The sequence below is a fragment of the Crocodylus siamensis genome, chromosome 6, assembly GCF_052110815.1.
Source record: "Crocodylus siamensis isolate JL-2025a chromosome 6, ASM5211081v1, whole genome shotgun sequence".
In the NCBI taxonomy this organism is placed as follows: domain Eukaryota; kingdom Metazoa; phylum Chordata; order Crocodylia; family Crocodylidae; genus Crocodylus; species Crocodylus siamensis.
The window spans coordinates 37,406,099-37,420,450 of NC_143400.1; the positions used below are offsets into that span (position 1 = coordinate 37,406,099).

The 14,352-nt window shown below is 45.8% G+C and overlaps 1 protein-coding gene across 4 annotated transcripts in view; it reads left to right on the forward strand.

Moving 5' to 3' along the window:
• The window catches only part of PPP3CC (protein phosphatase 3 catalytic subunit gamma), a 47,945-nt gene that overhangs the window by 13,910 nt on the left and 19,683 nt on the right, over positions 1–14,352 (forward strand). For all 4 annotated transcript variants that reach the window (XM_090051616.1, XM_090051618.1, XM_090051617.1 and 1 more), the window contains exons 2-4: positions 4,512–4,709; positions 4,976–5,100; positions 14,108–14,219. In XM_090051616.1, coding sequence (XP_089907742.1) covers positions 4,512–4,709; positions 4,976–5,100; positions 14,108–14,219 — 435 coding nt within the window. The remainder of the gene's footprint in view (positions 1–4,511; positions 4,710–4,975; positions 5,101–14,107; positions 14,220–14,352) is intronic.

Consider the following 14,352-nt stretch of genomic DNA (forward strand, 5'->3'; position numbering starts at 1 on the left):
TTTTCTCTTAGTTTGCAGGCCAGGAATTACCTACAGGTGGTACATACACCTGGGTTTTGGAAGTAAAGACTGTTGCCTTCACTGGCATCTAGTTTTGCCCTTAGCATAGCAAGGTTATTGGTCTTTTGGCTGCTGTTGAGCTCAAAACACAACTGACTTCTCATGTTGGCACACAAAGATTGACCTCTCAAACTCCACTTACCCATGTACTTTGTGCTGTGCAGGTTTGCACTGTGTGTGCTGTTTTGGAAAGTACTCAGTTGGTCTAATAAAAGATATCGCATCTAACCAAAGAAACTTGCCTGTTTTGGAACACAGGAATTTATAATGCTTTTGACCTAATTATAGAGGGTGCACATGGTACTTGGCAAGATGGTAAGCACCAGCCCAAAAAATTTTCAGTCTAAAAGGAGACTGGGCATAAGGCATGGCAGCAACCAGGAGGAAAGGGCTACCGGAGATGCTTTGGATCTTGAGCATGCTTATCCTCTTTGGATTTTTTCACACTTAGTGTTCATGGGCAGTGTCTTAGAGGGTGTGTTGTGGGGATCAGCTTAGCACTCTTCATCTTCCTGGTATTTTAATGGTTTCTAATTAATCACTCAAGTTCCCTGCAAGGTATTTCCTTGTTTTATAGATGGGGCAGGAAACGGGTAAGAGACCCCTCGTCTTGGTGCTTCAAGGTGTGGGTTTATAGCAGGGTCTTGATCTAACCCCCAGTCTGTACTGCCTCCCCCTTTTGCTTACAAGGATGAGATCAGGGAAGTGATTTTTCTCCCCAGCCTCTACTCAGCAGTGACCAGAGTTGAGCATAAAGGAGGGCAGAATTTGGATTTTCCAAAGGTGGAAATTAGCGTATGGGATAATTGGTTGCACTGAGTTGATTAAAGCCTTTATACAAGTTATACTGGCTAACAGGATTATTTGCTTTGACAACACTAATTACTTAGGCGCTCATCCTCATCACTGCTGTGTGCAGAAGACGTAATCATGGGGTGCTTTTTGGTTTTTCTGGGGCCTTCAGTGTGAGTGCAGACTTTGGGGTGGCCTCTGAAATGTTTGATCATCTTGCGTTACAGCATAGGTCCCTGATTTCTCAACACGAGCTCTGTCGCTGGGTTAATAGTCTGTAGGAAGTATGATCAGCAGAACACATATCCTACTATGTTATTTGTTTCCCCACACAGTGGGGCGGTCCAGCGGCATGTCTTTAGCTGTAGCTTGGGCTGTTCACTCTCTGGAACAGACTGTCCTTGGTGCATGCAGTGCCTGCTGTAGAGTGGAGGAGAAACCAGCAAGGCAGAGGGGACTTTGGACTTCTTACCCCATCCAGCCCTATCTGAGAGTTAAGTCATAGGAAGCCAAAAGCAAAACTTACATAAAAGTTCCTGGCTGTTCGCATCAGCGTATCCTCACGCTTCATCTTGCATAACTGCTCACTAGGGCTACTGGGAAATGGCAAGGGAGAACGTGCCAGAAGCTGTTGGTGGATTGCCGCTGAACTGCGGATGGGCACTGTCTCTCTTGTGGTCACATATCATTTTCATTTCACATGCCGTCCTCAGTTCTGCGGTTGGACTTTTCTTAGTAACCACCGAACTGGGTGGCTGGGGAGCTGCTGGGCATCTTGGAGGCTTGCGAATGCCGTGGCACAGAGGGTTAGCTTTGCAAAATGATTCCTCGTTCATCTTAAATTTTCTTTTTTCCCCCCCCTTACGAATCATTTGACTTCAAAGTTTTTTCCCTTTTTGACAAGGGGCAGGTGGTGGGAGATTGGACAACTCCTGAGCTTGGAGAAGTAACTAGAAATTGTCAGTCTGTTATTGCAAGGCATTTCAGCCCCCAGTTATCAAGAGTACTGGGAGCTGCACATGGATATGGGCTCACTATTTCAGTGGGTCCTGTCCTCTGGGCTTCCCTCAGACAACCGTATGGTGCTGTCACATGTGCAGCTTCCCCGTCCATCCTGCCACAATTGAAGTGGCACCAACAAGACTAAAATCCATGGAAGAGCAAAGCCTCCAAATGTTTCATTGCATGGAAATTGCTGTTGATAGGCAGGTGGCCACTTTACTTGCCTGTCTTGCTCATGGAAATAATTTTTGCTCTGTTATTTCAAATTTCCTGTTGGGTATGTGGGGCCTTCGTTACATTGATTGTGCACTTCTTGAGGAAGGGACCGGGCATGTGCTGAAGCTTACAGAACATGTTGCTGGCTCTTAGCAAACTGTACATAATAAGTAGGACAGAACTTTCAAAGCTGCGTGTAATACAGCGACACATTATTTCAGTCGCCAAGTCTGGGACCAAGTCCCCTTTCATCATACCTCATCCTTTTCTCCTGCTGTCCTACATTCTGTATTATTTAAAAATCAGAGTTTAGCTCCAGAGAATCTCTTGTGCTGTCTTGCTGCCTTTCTGTCTGCCCCTTGGGTTTCTAACCTAAGTAGCTGCGGTATTTGCATTTAAAAGAGATCAGCTACATTACCGTTAGTTGCTGTAGTATTTGCCCCACAATCCCTGTTAAATTCAGCACAGTTTTTTTTGATATGCAGAATGTCTTTCTATCCTGAGCACTAGGAACATGAGCTTCATTTGCATATTGGTGTAATTTATCTTTCTTATTTGGATCAAAGTTGAGAGCAAATTCATTTTTCACCGTGTGACTTGACCCAGGCAGTTCCCTTATCTGTGGATGCAATTGTGTACTGTGCCTCTTGGAAGGGCAGCAGACGCAGCCTGGGCCTGTAAGCCACCTTTGGGCTCTTTGGACCCTGTGCTGTTCCAGGCACCACTTAAAAACTTGTCCCTTTATATACTTATGGCAGGAATGCCCCCAAGCACCTCTGGAGAGGTGTGTACTTTGGCCTTCTCCCTTAAGCCCTGGCTGGCAGGGGGCCTGCATAAGCCTGCTGTGATAGCATTACGCACTACCTACATTGTGGGAATTCTCCCCCAGCCAGATAAGAGGCTTTTCCTTGTTTTTTCCTTAACATGGTGGTGTACAAGGCCTTTGGGAGTCCCTAGCAGTAGAATCCCTCCTACTCTGCCTCCTCCCTGCAGCAGACTTGTTCCCTTTGAGAGTTCCCTAGTCATGCTTTAACCTACGCGCTTAGATGCTGCAGAGATGGAGGTTGTAGAAAGCCGAAGCTTGATGTATGAGAAAGTACATGGTTATTTAGGAAGTTTTGAAAAGGAGATAGACTCTGGGCCCTGAGACAATCTCTGTGCTGCATCTTGGCGATAAGAGAGGGAAATGTCCATAGATAGCCATGTGTTGTGGCGGTTTTAGCCTTAGCTGGGTCACATTGATGTCTGCTTGATGGGACTTTGCCTCCAGCCTCCCTTTCTTACTGTTGTCAGAACCCCTACAGGAGAATGTCCTTTTGGAGTTAATTTTACAGGAGTTAGACTCATTGTAGCCTTTAAATATCATGCAATGGTCATTTTGCCCTTATCCTTTTTAATGTATCTGGACCCAAGTGAGGGCAGACAAGCAAGTCAAACGTTTCTCACCTTTCAATAACTCATGAGAAATCTCCTTTCTACCTTTCAGATCCTTCCCCTAGCCCATAATACAGTCACCTGGCATGAACAGCTTTGAATAAATCCTTTCTAACCACATTTTGAAAACTAGGCAAGGCATCATCAGCAAGATAGGCCCAGATACCACAGCAGTGGGTGCCTTGGGGTATGGCTAAACCAACATGTTACATAGAGGCAAACTAGGGTGTGAATTCATTAGCTTAGCCTACTTCCGGCTAACTTAGTCATCTTGCCTCTGAAAGTAAGGGTGCCTGCTCAGACGGGCACTGCAGAGTAGCTAGTGGTTGTAAATTCACACCCAAGCTGGTCTCTCCATCATGCATTTGTGTTGCCATATCCTTAGAAACCTTTGCAACAAGTGTGAGATGTCATCCTGACTTGCCAAGTGCTGGGCCTGCAGTTGAGCCTGTGTAAGATGCTTTGAAAAAGGTCAGGTGCTGAATGAAGTGTGATGTTCTCTTGTTGGGGGGGAAGAAGCCGCTTCTGCTTTGTGAATATATGCAACTTCCTTATAAGCCATATTTGTTGAACTGCTGGCCTTAACCCTCTTCTCCTGAGCTTGAGGTTAATTGTTGCTGTGAGGAAACCGCCATGTTTGCGCAATCCCTTTGTTTTTTCCCAGTATTTGCAATTGTAACACAGACCAGCATCTTAGTGGTAAATGTCCTTTGCTGAAGTCAGGAATTGCTTTGTTTCCTCCCATTCCTTGTAGTTTTTCCCTATCCATGAACATGCGTACATTTTGTCTGAAGGCATGGCTTTTTTGTGTGCCATGAGGTGAAGTATTAACTAAACCAGCAGCCTAAGTATGCCGCCGTTGCGTTTGTCATGCAAAATTGTAGTGAAACAAATGCTTTTGAATGTGAGTTTGGCTCTGAGCTCTGGACAGAAATCTCCAGCTGAAATGTGAGTATAAGACTTTGCCTCCAGAGAGGCATGTTGCTAACTTTTCTTTCTGTTTCCAGCTGTCCCATTTCCACCCACGCAACGGCTCACGCTGAAGGAAGTGTTTGAAGATGGGAAGCCCAGGCTTGATGTCTTGAAGAGCCACCTGGTGAAGGAAGGGCGCCTGGAAGAGGATGCAGCACTAAAGATCATCAATGATGGGGCTGCCATTCTGAGGCACGAGAAGACAATGATTGAAGTGGAGGCGCCAATCACAGGTCAGAGAGAGCAGGAGTCAGAAATGAGGCTTTTCTAGAATTGCAAGCTGCCAAAAGTAGCAGATGATTATCTGCTGTGTGTTCTTACTGCCAGAGTACAGGCAGCAGGGTCTTTAACTTGCCCTAACTCCCAAAAGAGAGAGGATTTGCATAGCGTAGATTGAGTTTGCTTAGGTCAGAGTGAAGCCATGCTCCCTGTTGCTGCTGTGACCTTTCTTTTCTTAGCTTGTAATTCTGTCCCTTTTGTGTTGTTCTTTTTCCCTTAGTGTGTGGTGACATTCATGGGCAGTTCTTTGACCTGATGAAGTTGTTTGAAGTTGGAGGATCACCCAATAACACTCGCTACCTCTTCCTGGGAGACTATGTGGACAGAGGCTACTTCAGTATAGAGGTGACAATTAAATCTGAGCTTTTGGGGTTTGGCATGTTACAGATTGAACTAAGTCTAACCAAATCCCTGTCTTGTACGCCATCCTCACATGCAAAAAAGTCACATCCTAGCCTGTGTCTTTGCAGCGTGCCACAAGTTAGAAAAGCATTGACCAATAGCAGGACCATCCATTTGGTACACGCTGGATGTTGTGCCCTCATTATGTAGCCACAGAGCCAAACTCTTTGTTTTTGATCTGTAGCAGTAACGTCACCTGCCACTGTCAGAGTTGGAGCAGGAAAAGGGAACCCAGGTCACTCCCTTGTTGCCCATAATGTGCAAGGGGGAGGTGAGCAAGCGGGCAGAAGCTTCTGGGGTTCTTCCCAGTAGGGGAAGGAGTGAGATGAGATGAGCTAACCATCCGTTTTCTTTCATGTGGCCCCCTTAAAGTGATTACTGTTGCATCCACAGAGGAGGATTTTGCCCTATACTGGGGCCTTAATGACCCACACAGTGATCAGTGCAGTGTCCTCTGGCTTCACATCTAACTATGGAGCATCAACATGATGCCTTGCTGCAGTAATACTGTGTCCCATTTCTGATTTTAGCCCTCTCTCCAGGCTTTGGTGGCTCTTGGTAGTACCATTTACTGACCAAGTAGCCTCACAGCTTAGGGACAGTTGAGAAATGTGGGCCTTAAAGGGACAGAGTAATTGATCAGTGGCAGCTGCTACCTCTCTGAACAGTCACTAGGAACTGAGGGACTCCTTGCTTTGTGGGATTTCTTTTAATAAGCACTGTCGACCAGAAGGGATTACGATCTTTCTTTCTCTCCATGAAAGCAGAGGTGACTACTGGAGAAATGCTGATTTTAGGTAAAGAGACAGTATGACAGGTGACGCAAGACAGGCAAAGGTCCTAACAGATGGCAAAACTAATGGTGCTGGGCCTTGTGGGCCTGGTATTCTAAAGGTAACGCAATAGAAGCTGCAAGGCTATTTCAGCTAATATCACATGTGAGAAAAAAGGGCAGAGCCCCCAGCAAACGAGGAGCTGATGTCTGTATGCACAGATCAGCTAGGAGTCAAGTCAGCAATGGGGACAGCTAGTATAAATAGGGGAGCCCCTCCCAGGAGCCCCCTTCCCCTCCTGTGTCCCTGGAGTTACTTGAAGTGGCCTGAACGGGGTACCCTGTAGTCCTATGCACTGACTGAAAGCCAAGGAAGGATTCTGAGCTCTTGCAATGATAGAGGACCTACTGATGCTGGAGAGGCCGGTAAGCTGTCTTTACAGCTGGTACAAGGACCTCTGCATGGCATCTCCAGAGGGGAGCTGGAGCAGGAGGAATTTGCCTAAGCCTGCATAAAACAGTTTGGTTTGCGCACACACCTGTGTTCAGGGTGTAAATGTGTTCCCCTGCTGGGGTTCTGTTGAATGCCAGCTTAGTCACTCTGAGATGAAGAATATTTAGTTTTGCAGGGAAAACCTTAACACAGGATCCTTGAACCCTGAAGTCTGTAAACAATGCTTCATATGTTCTACAGGGCATAGACTATAAGGTGGGTTCCCCCTACCTGTATACATGTGGGCTGGGCTGGGCTGGGCTGTCCAGCTGTCCAGCTTGACAGGAGGATTAAGCACTTAAGCCTGGATCCACAAATTAACTTAGGCACCTAAACACTCTTTGGCTAGAGGCCTGCCTGCTGAAATACTGTGGTGATTGGCGCTATATAGACTCAGCATGTGAGAGCCTGTTGGGACTAGGGTTGCAGTTGTGCAGCAGGAGTGGAAGCGGGGTAATTGAGCCTCTTTGGTGAGCAGGCTTGATTGGCAGAAATGTGGTCACAGAGTGGGGAGCCTAAAAGGGCTGGCGGGTTAGTGAAAGTTTGCCCGTTGCAGCCTCCATTCAGACCTGATGTATTTGCAGTGCTGGAGGCATGTGTAGAGTGACCCTGATTTTTCATTTTCAGAGCCATTTGGGACAGCTGTTCTTTGTGAGCTGTCAGCGTGAAGCCCTTTCAGGGCATTCTTGACCCTTCTCTCCCTTTGAGTCCGTAGGGGAGATAAAGCTGTGAAGCTTTCTATTTCCCCACAGAGCAAACATTGATCTTTCACGAAGCTGGGTGGGCTTTGATTAGTACACGTGGGGGCTGATCCAAATGTCACTGATAAAACAGAATATAGAAGGCTTGCTTCCCTTGTGCTTATCGATGTGTGCCTTTTTTCCCCCACCTACTGCACAGTGCAGCCTCTGCATTTTAAAGAGAGTCCCACTTTTTTGTAACAGACTGCAATATTGCCGGTTTTTACAGTGAAATGGCAGCAGTTCAGCAGATAACTGAGATGATAGCTGTGGGCAAAGAAGTGGCTCATTAGCAAAGGGGTTCATGATGTGGGGGGCAAGTGTAATTTCTACTCTGCAAGCCCAGTGGCTGCTGCGTTCAAAATGCTAGCCATTGTGATCTGAGAGGCTTGAGTGCCATAGTTTTGGCAGGCCTGGTCTCTTCAGGTGGTGGTTCAGTTCTAAGGTGAAGAATACCAGCATCATCCAACTTCTGCATCCACGGGTTGTAGATATTATCAAGTATCTGCCCAGAGTGGCTGATAATTGTAACCTTTTAACTGAATGAAATGAGAGGTAATTGCATAATTGCTTCCTGATGCATAGAGCCAGGAAGCAAGATGCAAAACTGGGGACTGGGAAGACATTAAGGAGAACTGCATTGCTTGTTTGCAACTCGAGCGGCCCGTGGAAGTTACCTGTGTTTTGCTGAATATTGGATTGATTGCCTAGATAACAGTGGCTGTGTGTAGTCCGCAGGCTGAGCATTTAATCATGCCAAGTCTCTCTTTACTGACTCAGTCGGGTACCTTCAGCAGATTTTTTTTTTCGCACCCACTACCTACGTGCATTGTACTTTAAAAAACATCCAGTTCTGGTAGCTAAAATGGGCACAAAACAATGGAAAAATAATTTTACCTGCACAGCAGTTGAGGTTGCACATGGCAGAAAGGAATACAGCCAGTGTGAAATGCTCTCTTTCCAATCAATACTGCAGAACCCACCTTTGCAAGAGGCTAATTAGCTGTCTTTTTGGCAGACTCTGTGAAGTGGATGCATTGAATGGACTAGAGACTGAGCTCCCCTCTGCTTCCTAGCCTTGATCTGTAGGATGGCACAGCAGTGTGTGAAGGAGGCTGGTATCATTGCTATATCTGTACTTGTACCTGTTCTGGGATAAACAGAAGTCTGTGGTCTCCAGAGCTGTCAATCTGTGCTTTTCACAGGCACTAAATTTGCACCCGGTAAGCCACAAAAAAAAAAAAAAAAATCTTATCCTGGTGATTGCCTCTGTGGTGACATGCAGTCTGGCTGCCATCCTGTGAATGAGGAGTTATATGCCTATCACAAAGAGGCCCTGTCTGCAGAGCATGTCTGTGCTAAATAAAAATATAGTTTGTGTCCCCCTTCATAGAAGCAAATCTCTAAGCCTTCCAGGACAACAATCGGAAGCTAGTGAGATTCGTGACTTGGTTTGCAATCCATTCTGTGTTACTACCTCGGCAGGGAATCTTTTCTCCCTTCGTACTTATGGGTGCCTGCTTGGCAAACGAGATTCCTTTCAAACAAATTAGCTGTATGCTACATGGATGGCAGCATGCATCTCCTGCGGATCTGATGGCAGCAGCTGACTTGTATTCTTGCTTCTGAAGAGCCATGATCCTGCAGAGTCTTTGTAATTCTATTATGTATGTTCTGGATGCTTGCGAGATCATTCTGTTTCACATACAAGAAATCTGTTACATTAAAAAAAAACCAAAAAAAAACCCAGCTTGTATAGTGTACAAGGTTCCTGCCGCTGACTGTGCAAGATATCCTGGTAATAGACTCTCTTTTCCACTGGGGAGTGAGAAAGGAGCTTCCTTTAAAGCAGGGGTAGGCAATTATTTTGGGCGGAGGGCCGCTTACCCAGTTTTGGCAATCCTTTGAGGGCTGCATGGGTAGTCCTGCACCTTGACAAGTTCCCTGCCCCCGGTCACCGTCTTGGGACTGGAAGTCCCACCCCCTAGCCCCTGACCTTTGCTACCAGAAGTCCCTTGCCCCCGCAAGCGGTTTTGCTGTCTTGAAACCAGAAAAATACTGAATTATATTGTAAAAAGCAAACATCTAAAACATTCATTAATTTGATTTCAAAAAATATTTTTGTCCTGTTTTACATGCATTTGTGTAGTGTACATAGAGGGGATTGTATATAATAGCTTAAAATGAAGTCTTACTCTTGTATGTTGTGGGGGGGTAGGTATACTTTTGTGGGGGGCTGTGGGTATGTGGGTTGTAGGTGGATAGGTGTGGGGTGAGGGAGTGTGTGTGTGGATATATGGGGTGTGGGTGGTTGTGGGGGTTGTGTGGAGGAAGGGTGGCTGGGTTGTGTGAGGGGGTGGGTGTGGGGGTCTGTGTGTATAGCAGTGCAAGGGGGTGTGTGGGTGCATGTGTATGGTGGGGTTTGTGTGTGGGACTCACCCTATGAAAACACATATACACACCCGCAAAGTCCCTCCCTACACTCCTCCCCCTCTCCCTGCCCCCCCATACCAGTATGGGCTCTGTGCTCCCGCGATGCAGCTGGGATCCATGTGGTGCTGGAGCAGTGCGGGGGCAGGATGGCAGGGAAATGGCTGGGGGTGGGCAGGGCTGAGCTGCTGTGTTCCTGCTGAGGCTCCCCCTAGGGATAAATATTTTCCAAAATTTTTAGGGGCCCCGCGGGTCGGATAGAGTGGGCTGGATGCGGCCTGCAGGCCCTATTTTGCCCACCTCTGCTTTAAAGTATATATATATGTGTGTGTGTGTGTGTGTGTGTCCATTTGCTCATATGGATGAATTCCTGTCAAGCTTTGAGTCACGCACACAAATTCCACCCAACTTCCACTCTGTCGCCTCTCCTGTCTTGGAGACTCCCACGTAATACTGTGAATGCCTGCCTGCCTAGCTGTGTCTCTAGTGTGTGTTCAGAACACCAAACAGCTACGATCCAAAAGCAGTAAAACCTTTCATTTTTTTGCTTCTCTTAAGACGAGCTGCAAATAGTGCACAGGATTAGGACCTGGGAAACCTGGGTCCTACTTTCAGTTCCACCAGTGACATGCTCCTAACCTTTCCTCTGCCTTTGCCTCTCTTCTGTTATTGGGGCATGTCTCCACATATAAGCGGTGCTTTGCACATTGGGCTTTGATTGGGCAAGGACTTCTGGGCACTACAGTAATACAGTCGATAACATCATCTTATTAAAAATCAAATTAAATGAGCGCTGTGATCAGAAGCGATGTCTGTGGAGATGATTCCTCTGGAGTGGTGGAGGGGGGGTGATGCACACCTTTGTCAGGCTAATTTGCCTGTTACCAAACAGGCTAAATACTGCTACCGTTGTGTGATTGCAGGACTCTGTGTACAGTGGGTCTGTAGGGCTGGAGTGTGCTTCGTTATCCAATGATGAAATATCCGGGAGACGTAGCCATAGTCGGCAAACCTAGTTGGACCCAACGGTTTGTTTCGGTTTGAAGGCATGTGCAGAGAGAGTTAAATTTTGGTAAATTCTGTGTTGCTAGCATGGGAGCAGTGGTGCGGTGTGATATTTGAGTGCGTTTTCCCCCCCCCACCCCCCCCGGAAGGTAGAGCTTTCTCCCTGCTACAGCTCTCTTTGGAAGGCAGATAGATGCGTTTGTGATGCAACAAAATCCAGCAAAAATTCACCTCTGGTTTGGCTTTGTTAAAACATTTGGTCTGCGTTGCTGTTCTCAGGAAAGAAAGCATCCATAAAAAACAATCTTAGATGGCTGTAGGAGGCCCACTTGCTGGTGCATCCTTTAGAGACCAGAGTATGGGGGGGAGGGGTTTGCATACAGATGCATGAGCAGAAAGCCGTGTACATCCATTCCACATGGAGGACTGGGCTCCAGATGAGAGCTTTCAGGCTGGCACCTTCCTCAAAAACCCTGTCAAAACTTGGGATTATTGGAGACTTAATTCTGAGCCTGCCATTGTTGACAGTGCCCTTGCAATTTACTGGATGGCCCCGGTAGTGATTTTTAATATTGCCTCTGAGAGAGGAAAACCATGCATGTGTTAAAAGCAAACCAGTCGCTTCCTGAGAGGGGATATGTTGGTGTTTGCTTTCCTTTCATTTTGTCTTGCTAACGTTATCAAAGAAGGCAGTGATCAGCTTCTCTGGCTCAGCCATGTAAGCTGTATTTCACCTTGATGAAGACACTGAACTGCATGCAATTGCCAACTGAGCCTGGTTTCTATACCCAACCTGCAGTAAGGCCTCATAATACTCTGTGTCTGGCCCAGAGCAAGTGCTTAGCCCTACTGCCTAGCTATGTCTGTCCATCACATCAGAAGTGTACTGCAAAACACATAGCCATGTAAGGAAAACATGCAGTTGAAGCACAGGATCGCAAATCCAGGAGCTCTCGAGCCTTCTGTTCTGTGGTCTGCTGCTTCACCTCTCTGTTTGCTTTCCCCTCTGCTGAACTGTAGCGCTTACCTACTTCACAAGGGTGCCGGCAGGTTAATGTTTACAAGCACTTTGCAGAGGCAGTTTATTAATTTCCAGATCAGCAGGGGAAAAAAAATGTGGTTATATTGCTTCATAATTAGAGTATGGTGTTTGCTTAAAGGAACTTGTAAAATGATTTCCAGCCTCCCCCCTTCCCCCTGCAGCAATTAATTCTCAGTGCTTCATTTAGGAACTGCTCCCTCCCAGCTTGTTGCAGGCAGTTTTTGATCACCCTCTTGTAGGTGGGGGTGTCGTACAAGAGTAAATCTTTTGTGTAAGTGTTAGCTTGCAAGGGAGGAAATCAAATATGCATTCACGCTTGAGTGCTTGGCTTGGGGCTTCAAGCTCACAGGCAGGGAGGAAAAAAAAAAAGGGAAGTTGAGTGCTTAAATCTAGTAATCCGTAATTGTCTCAAGTTGCTATTGAGCGATTGTAAACATCTAGTAATCGATTTCTGGGCACGGAGCCTTGGAAAATGTGGATGAAGGATCTTTTTGCAGAACACCCAGAAAAGAATCAGCTGTGTGCTGCGTAGTTAAAGGCCTCTGCTTGTCATCGCAGCCCTCCCAAGTCAACACAGCTGTTGAATGCTCACAGTTCGATGTACCCCAATAGTACCTTTGTCTTCCAGCATCAGTGATTTTTTTTTTTTCCCCAGGTACTTCTGAGATATCTGCAAACTGTTTAGGACAAATCTGTTACACATTTGTTATAGAGTCCCACAGGTTTTGTTCTCTGGTCAGGAAGCTTTGTAGTGTTCAGTGACATACCTATTTTCCAGGGCCTTGCTCTAAATTACTCTGTTTCGTGAAATATCCCTTTCCCAAGTTGCCAGTCTCCCTAATATTTTTAATGCCGGAAGAACTTTGAAATTCTTATATCCTCTACGTCGACACTGATTCTGTATGTTCGCCCACCATTGCATTGAGCAGCAGTGAAACCACCCGGTCAGTCTTCTGATCTTCTCTTCTCTATCCCTTTCAAAGTCGCTGTTTCCTTTAAGGTACCTTTCATTTTCTGGATCGTGAGTGCTGTCCCAGATGTGTGACATTTGGTTGCAAACACAGCTGGGTAAAGTTTAAAAATTAGAATATTTAGACATTTATATGATCATTTTGGCTAAAAATAGATTTACTAAAACACTTTTTACTGGTCCTAAAAGAACAGTGTAAATTACCCCACACTGTTGTTAGTTGTATTTAAAATTAGGTACAATATTTTTTAGGTAGTTTTTTCTCCAGAATTTGAATTATGTAATTTACACAGAGAGATGCTTCAGAGCTAACTGGGACTCTGACAACCCTTACATTTTATGTAGGTGGAAAAACTCCTGTATTCCCCTGGAGATGCAAACATTTCAAATAAGTAATGCAAAGTTTGTCTGGGGGTTCATTGTTTAAGTGCCACAATGTCTCAGCCATCTGTGCAAGAAACTGGTTTGTCTTCGCTCTGGAATTAGTTTTTAGACCCCGGCAGCTGGCTTCTGGAATTGTATGCCCCAAACCAGTGGCGGGTTTGAGTGCAGCCTCCCTGCTTCCTGCTCTGAAAGAGCGCATGGTTTTTGCAGCATGTCAGCCGAAAGGGCACGCGCTTGTTAAAACTTTAATCCAAACCTTATTGCTTGTTGTCATAACGGATTATCCTTCCAATTCTCAAAATCAACAAAGCAAACTTGAGAGCACTTCTCCCATGTTAGACAAATCAGCTGGTTAATTGTCAGTCTGGCAAGCCCAGGGGGTGGGAGGAAGAGTGTACCCTTCAGAGCATTTACCTTTTTTACATGTAGCTGCTTCAGAAAACCAGCAGGGCACCCTTTTGTCACCCTGCTAGGACAGTTGTTTCAGTTTGCTTTGACCTGACGCTGTTCAAGGTTTGGAAAGCATCTTTTTAATACAAGGGTTTTGTTATTTTTTTTTTCTGTTTGGGGTTTTGTGTGTGTTTTTGTTTGTTTGTTTTTACCTTTATCTCTTATATGTAACTACACAAAAGCTTTTCTTTTCAGCGGGAGAAACATTGGGATTGAACTACTCGAAAGTTTAGCTTGCTGGATGAAATGGTTAGAGAGGTGGTTTAACTCAGTGGGACAGCTGTATGGTTCCTTACTGCCCATCTGTTTTGCTTAGCTGCTCTGAAAATGGGTGCTTTTTCTTCAGTGGCTGCTCATTGGGAGGAAGGAAGGAAAAGCATCCCCCACCCAGTGCAGAGTTAGTTTCAGTTGAATGAGATCTCATCTGACACTTCTTCAGCTCAGGCCTAATATAGAGAAATGCACGCTGTGGCTTTTCCCCTACTGGTGAAGTTGGCCAAGATAAGATCTGCTGCCGATTATGGAACTGGGTTGCTATCAGGGTTCCACTTTGAAATCAGCTTTTTGGGTTGATTCCCAGACGTTCTTAGACAAGTCTAGAGATGCTTAGTGCCTTATAAAAGATTTTATTACATGCCATCTTCTCCTTCCATTTCTTTTGTAGTGTGTGCTGTATTTATGGAGTTTAAAGATAAATCACCCCAAAACGCTGTTCCTGCTTCGAGGGAACCATGAGTGCAGGCACCTCACAGAGTACTTCACCTTTAAACAGGAATGTAAGTATGTCCAGATCTCGGCAGCAGGGATTTAGATGTATTAGCTTGATACCACTAGGTAAAGGCTTTTTAATCCTCCTTCAGGCCTGCCTTGAGGGCCCAACTGCCTTTAGAAAAATGTATCTGCACTAAG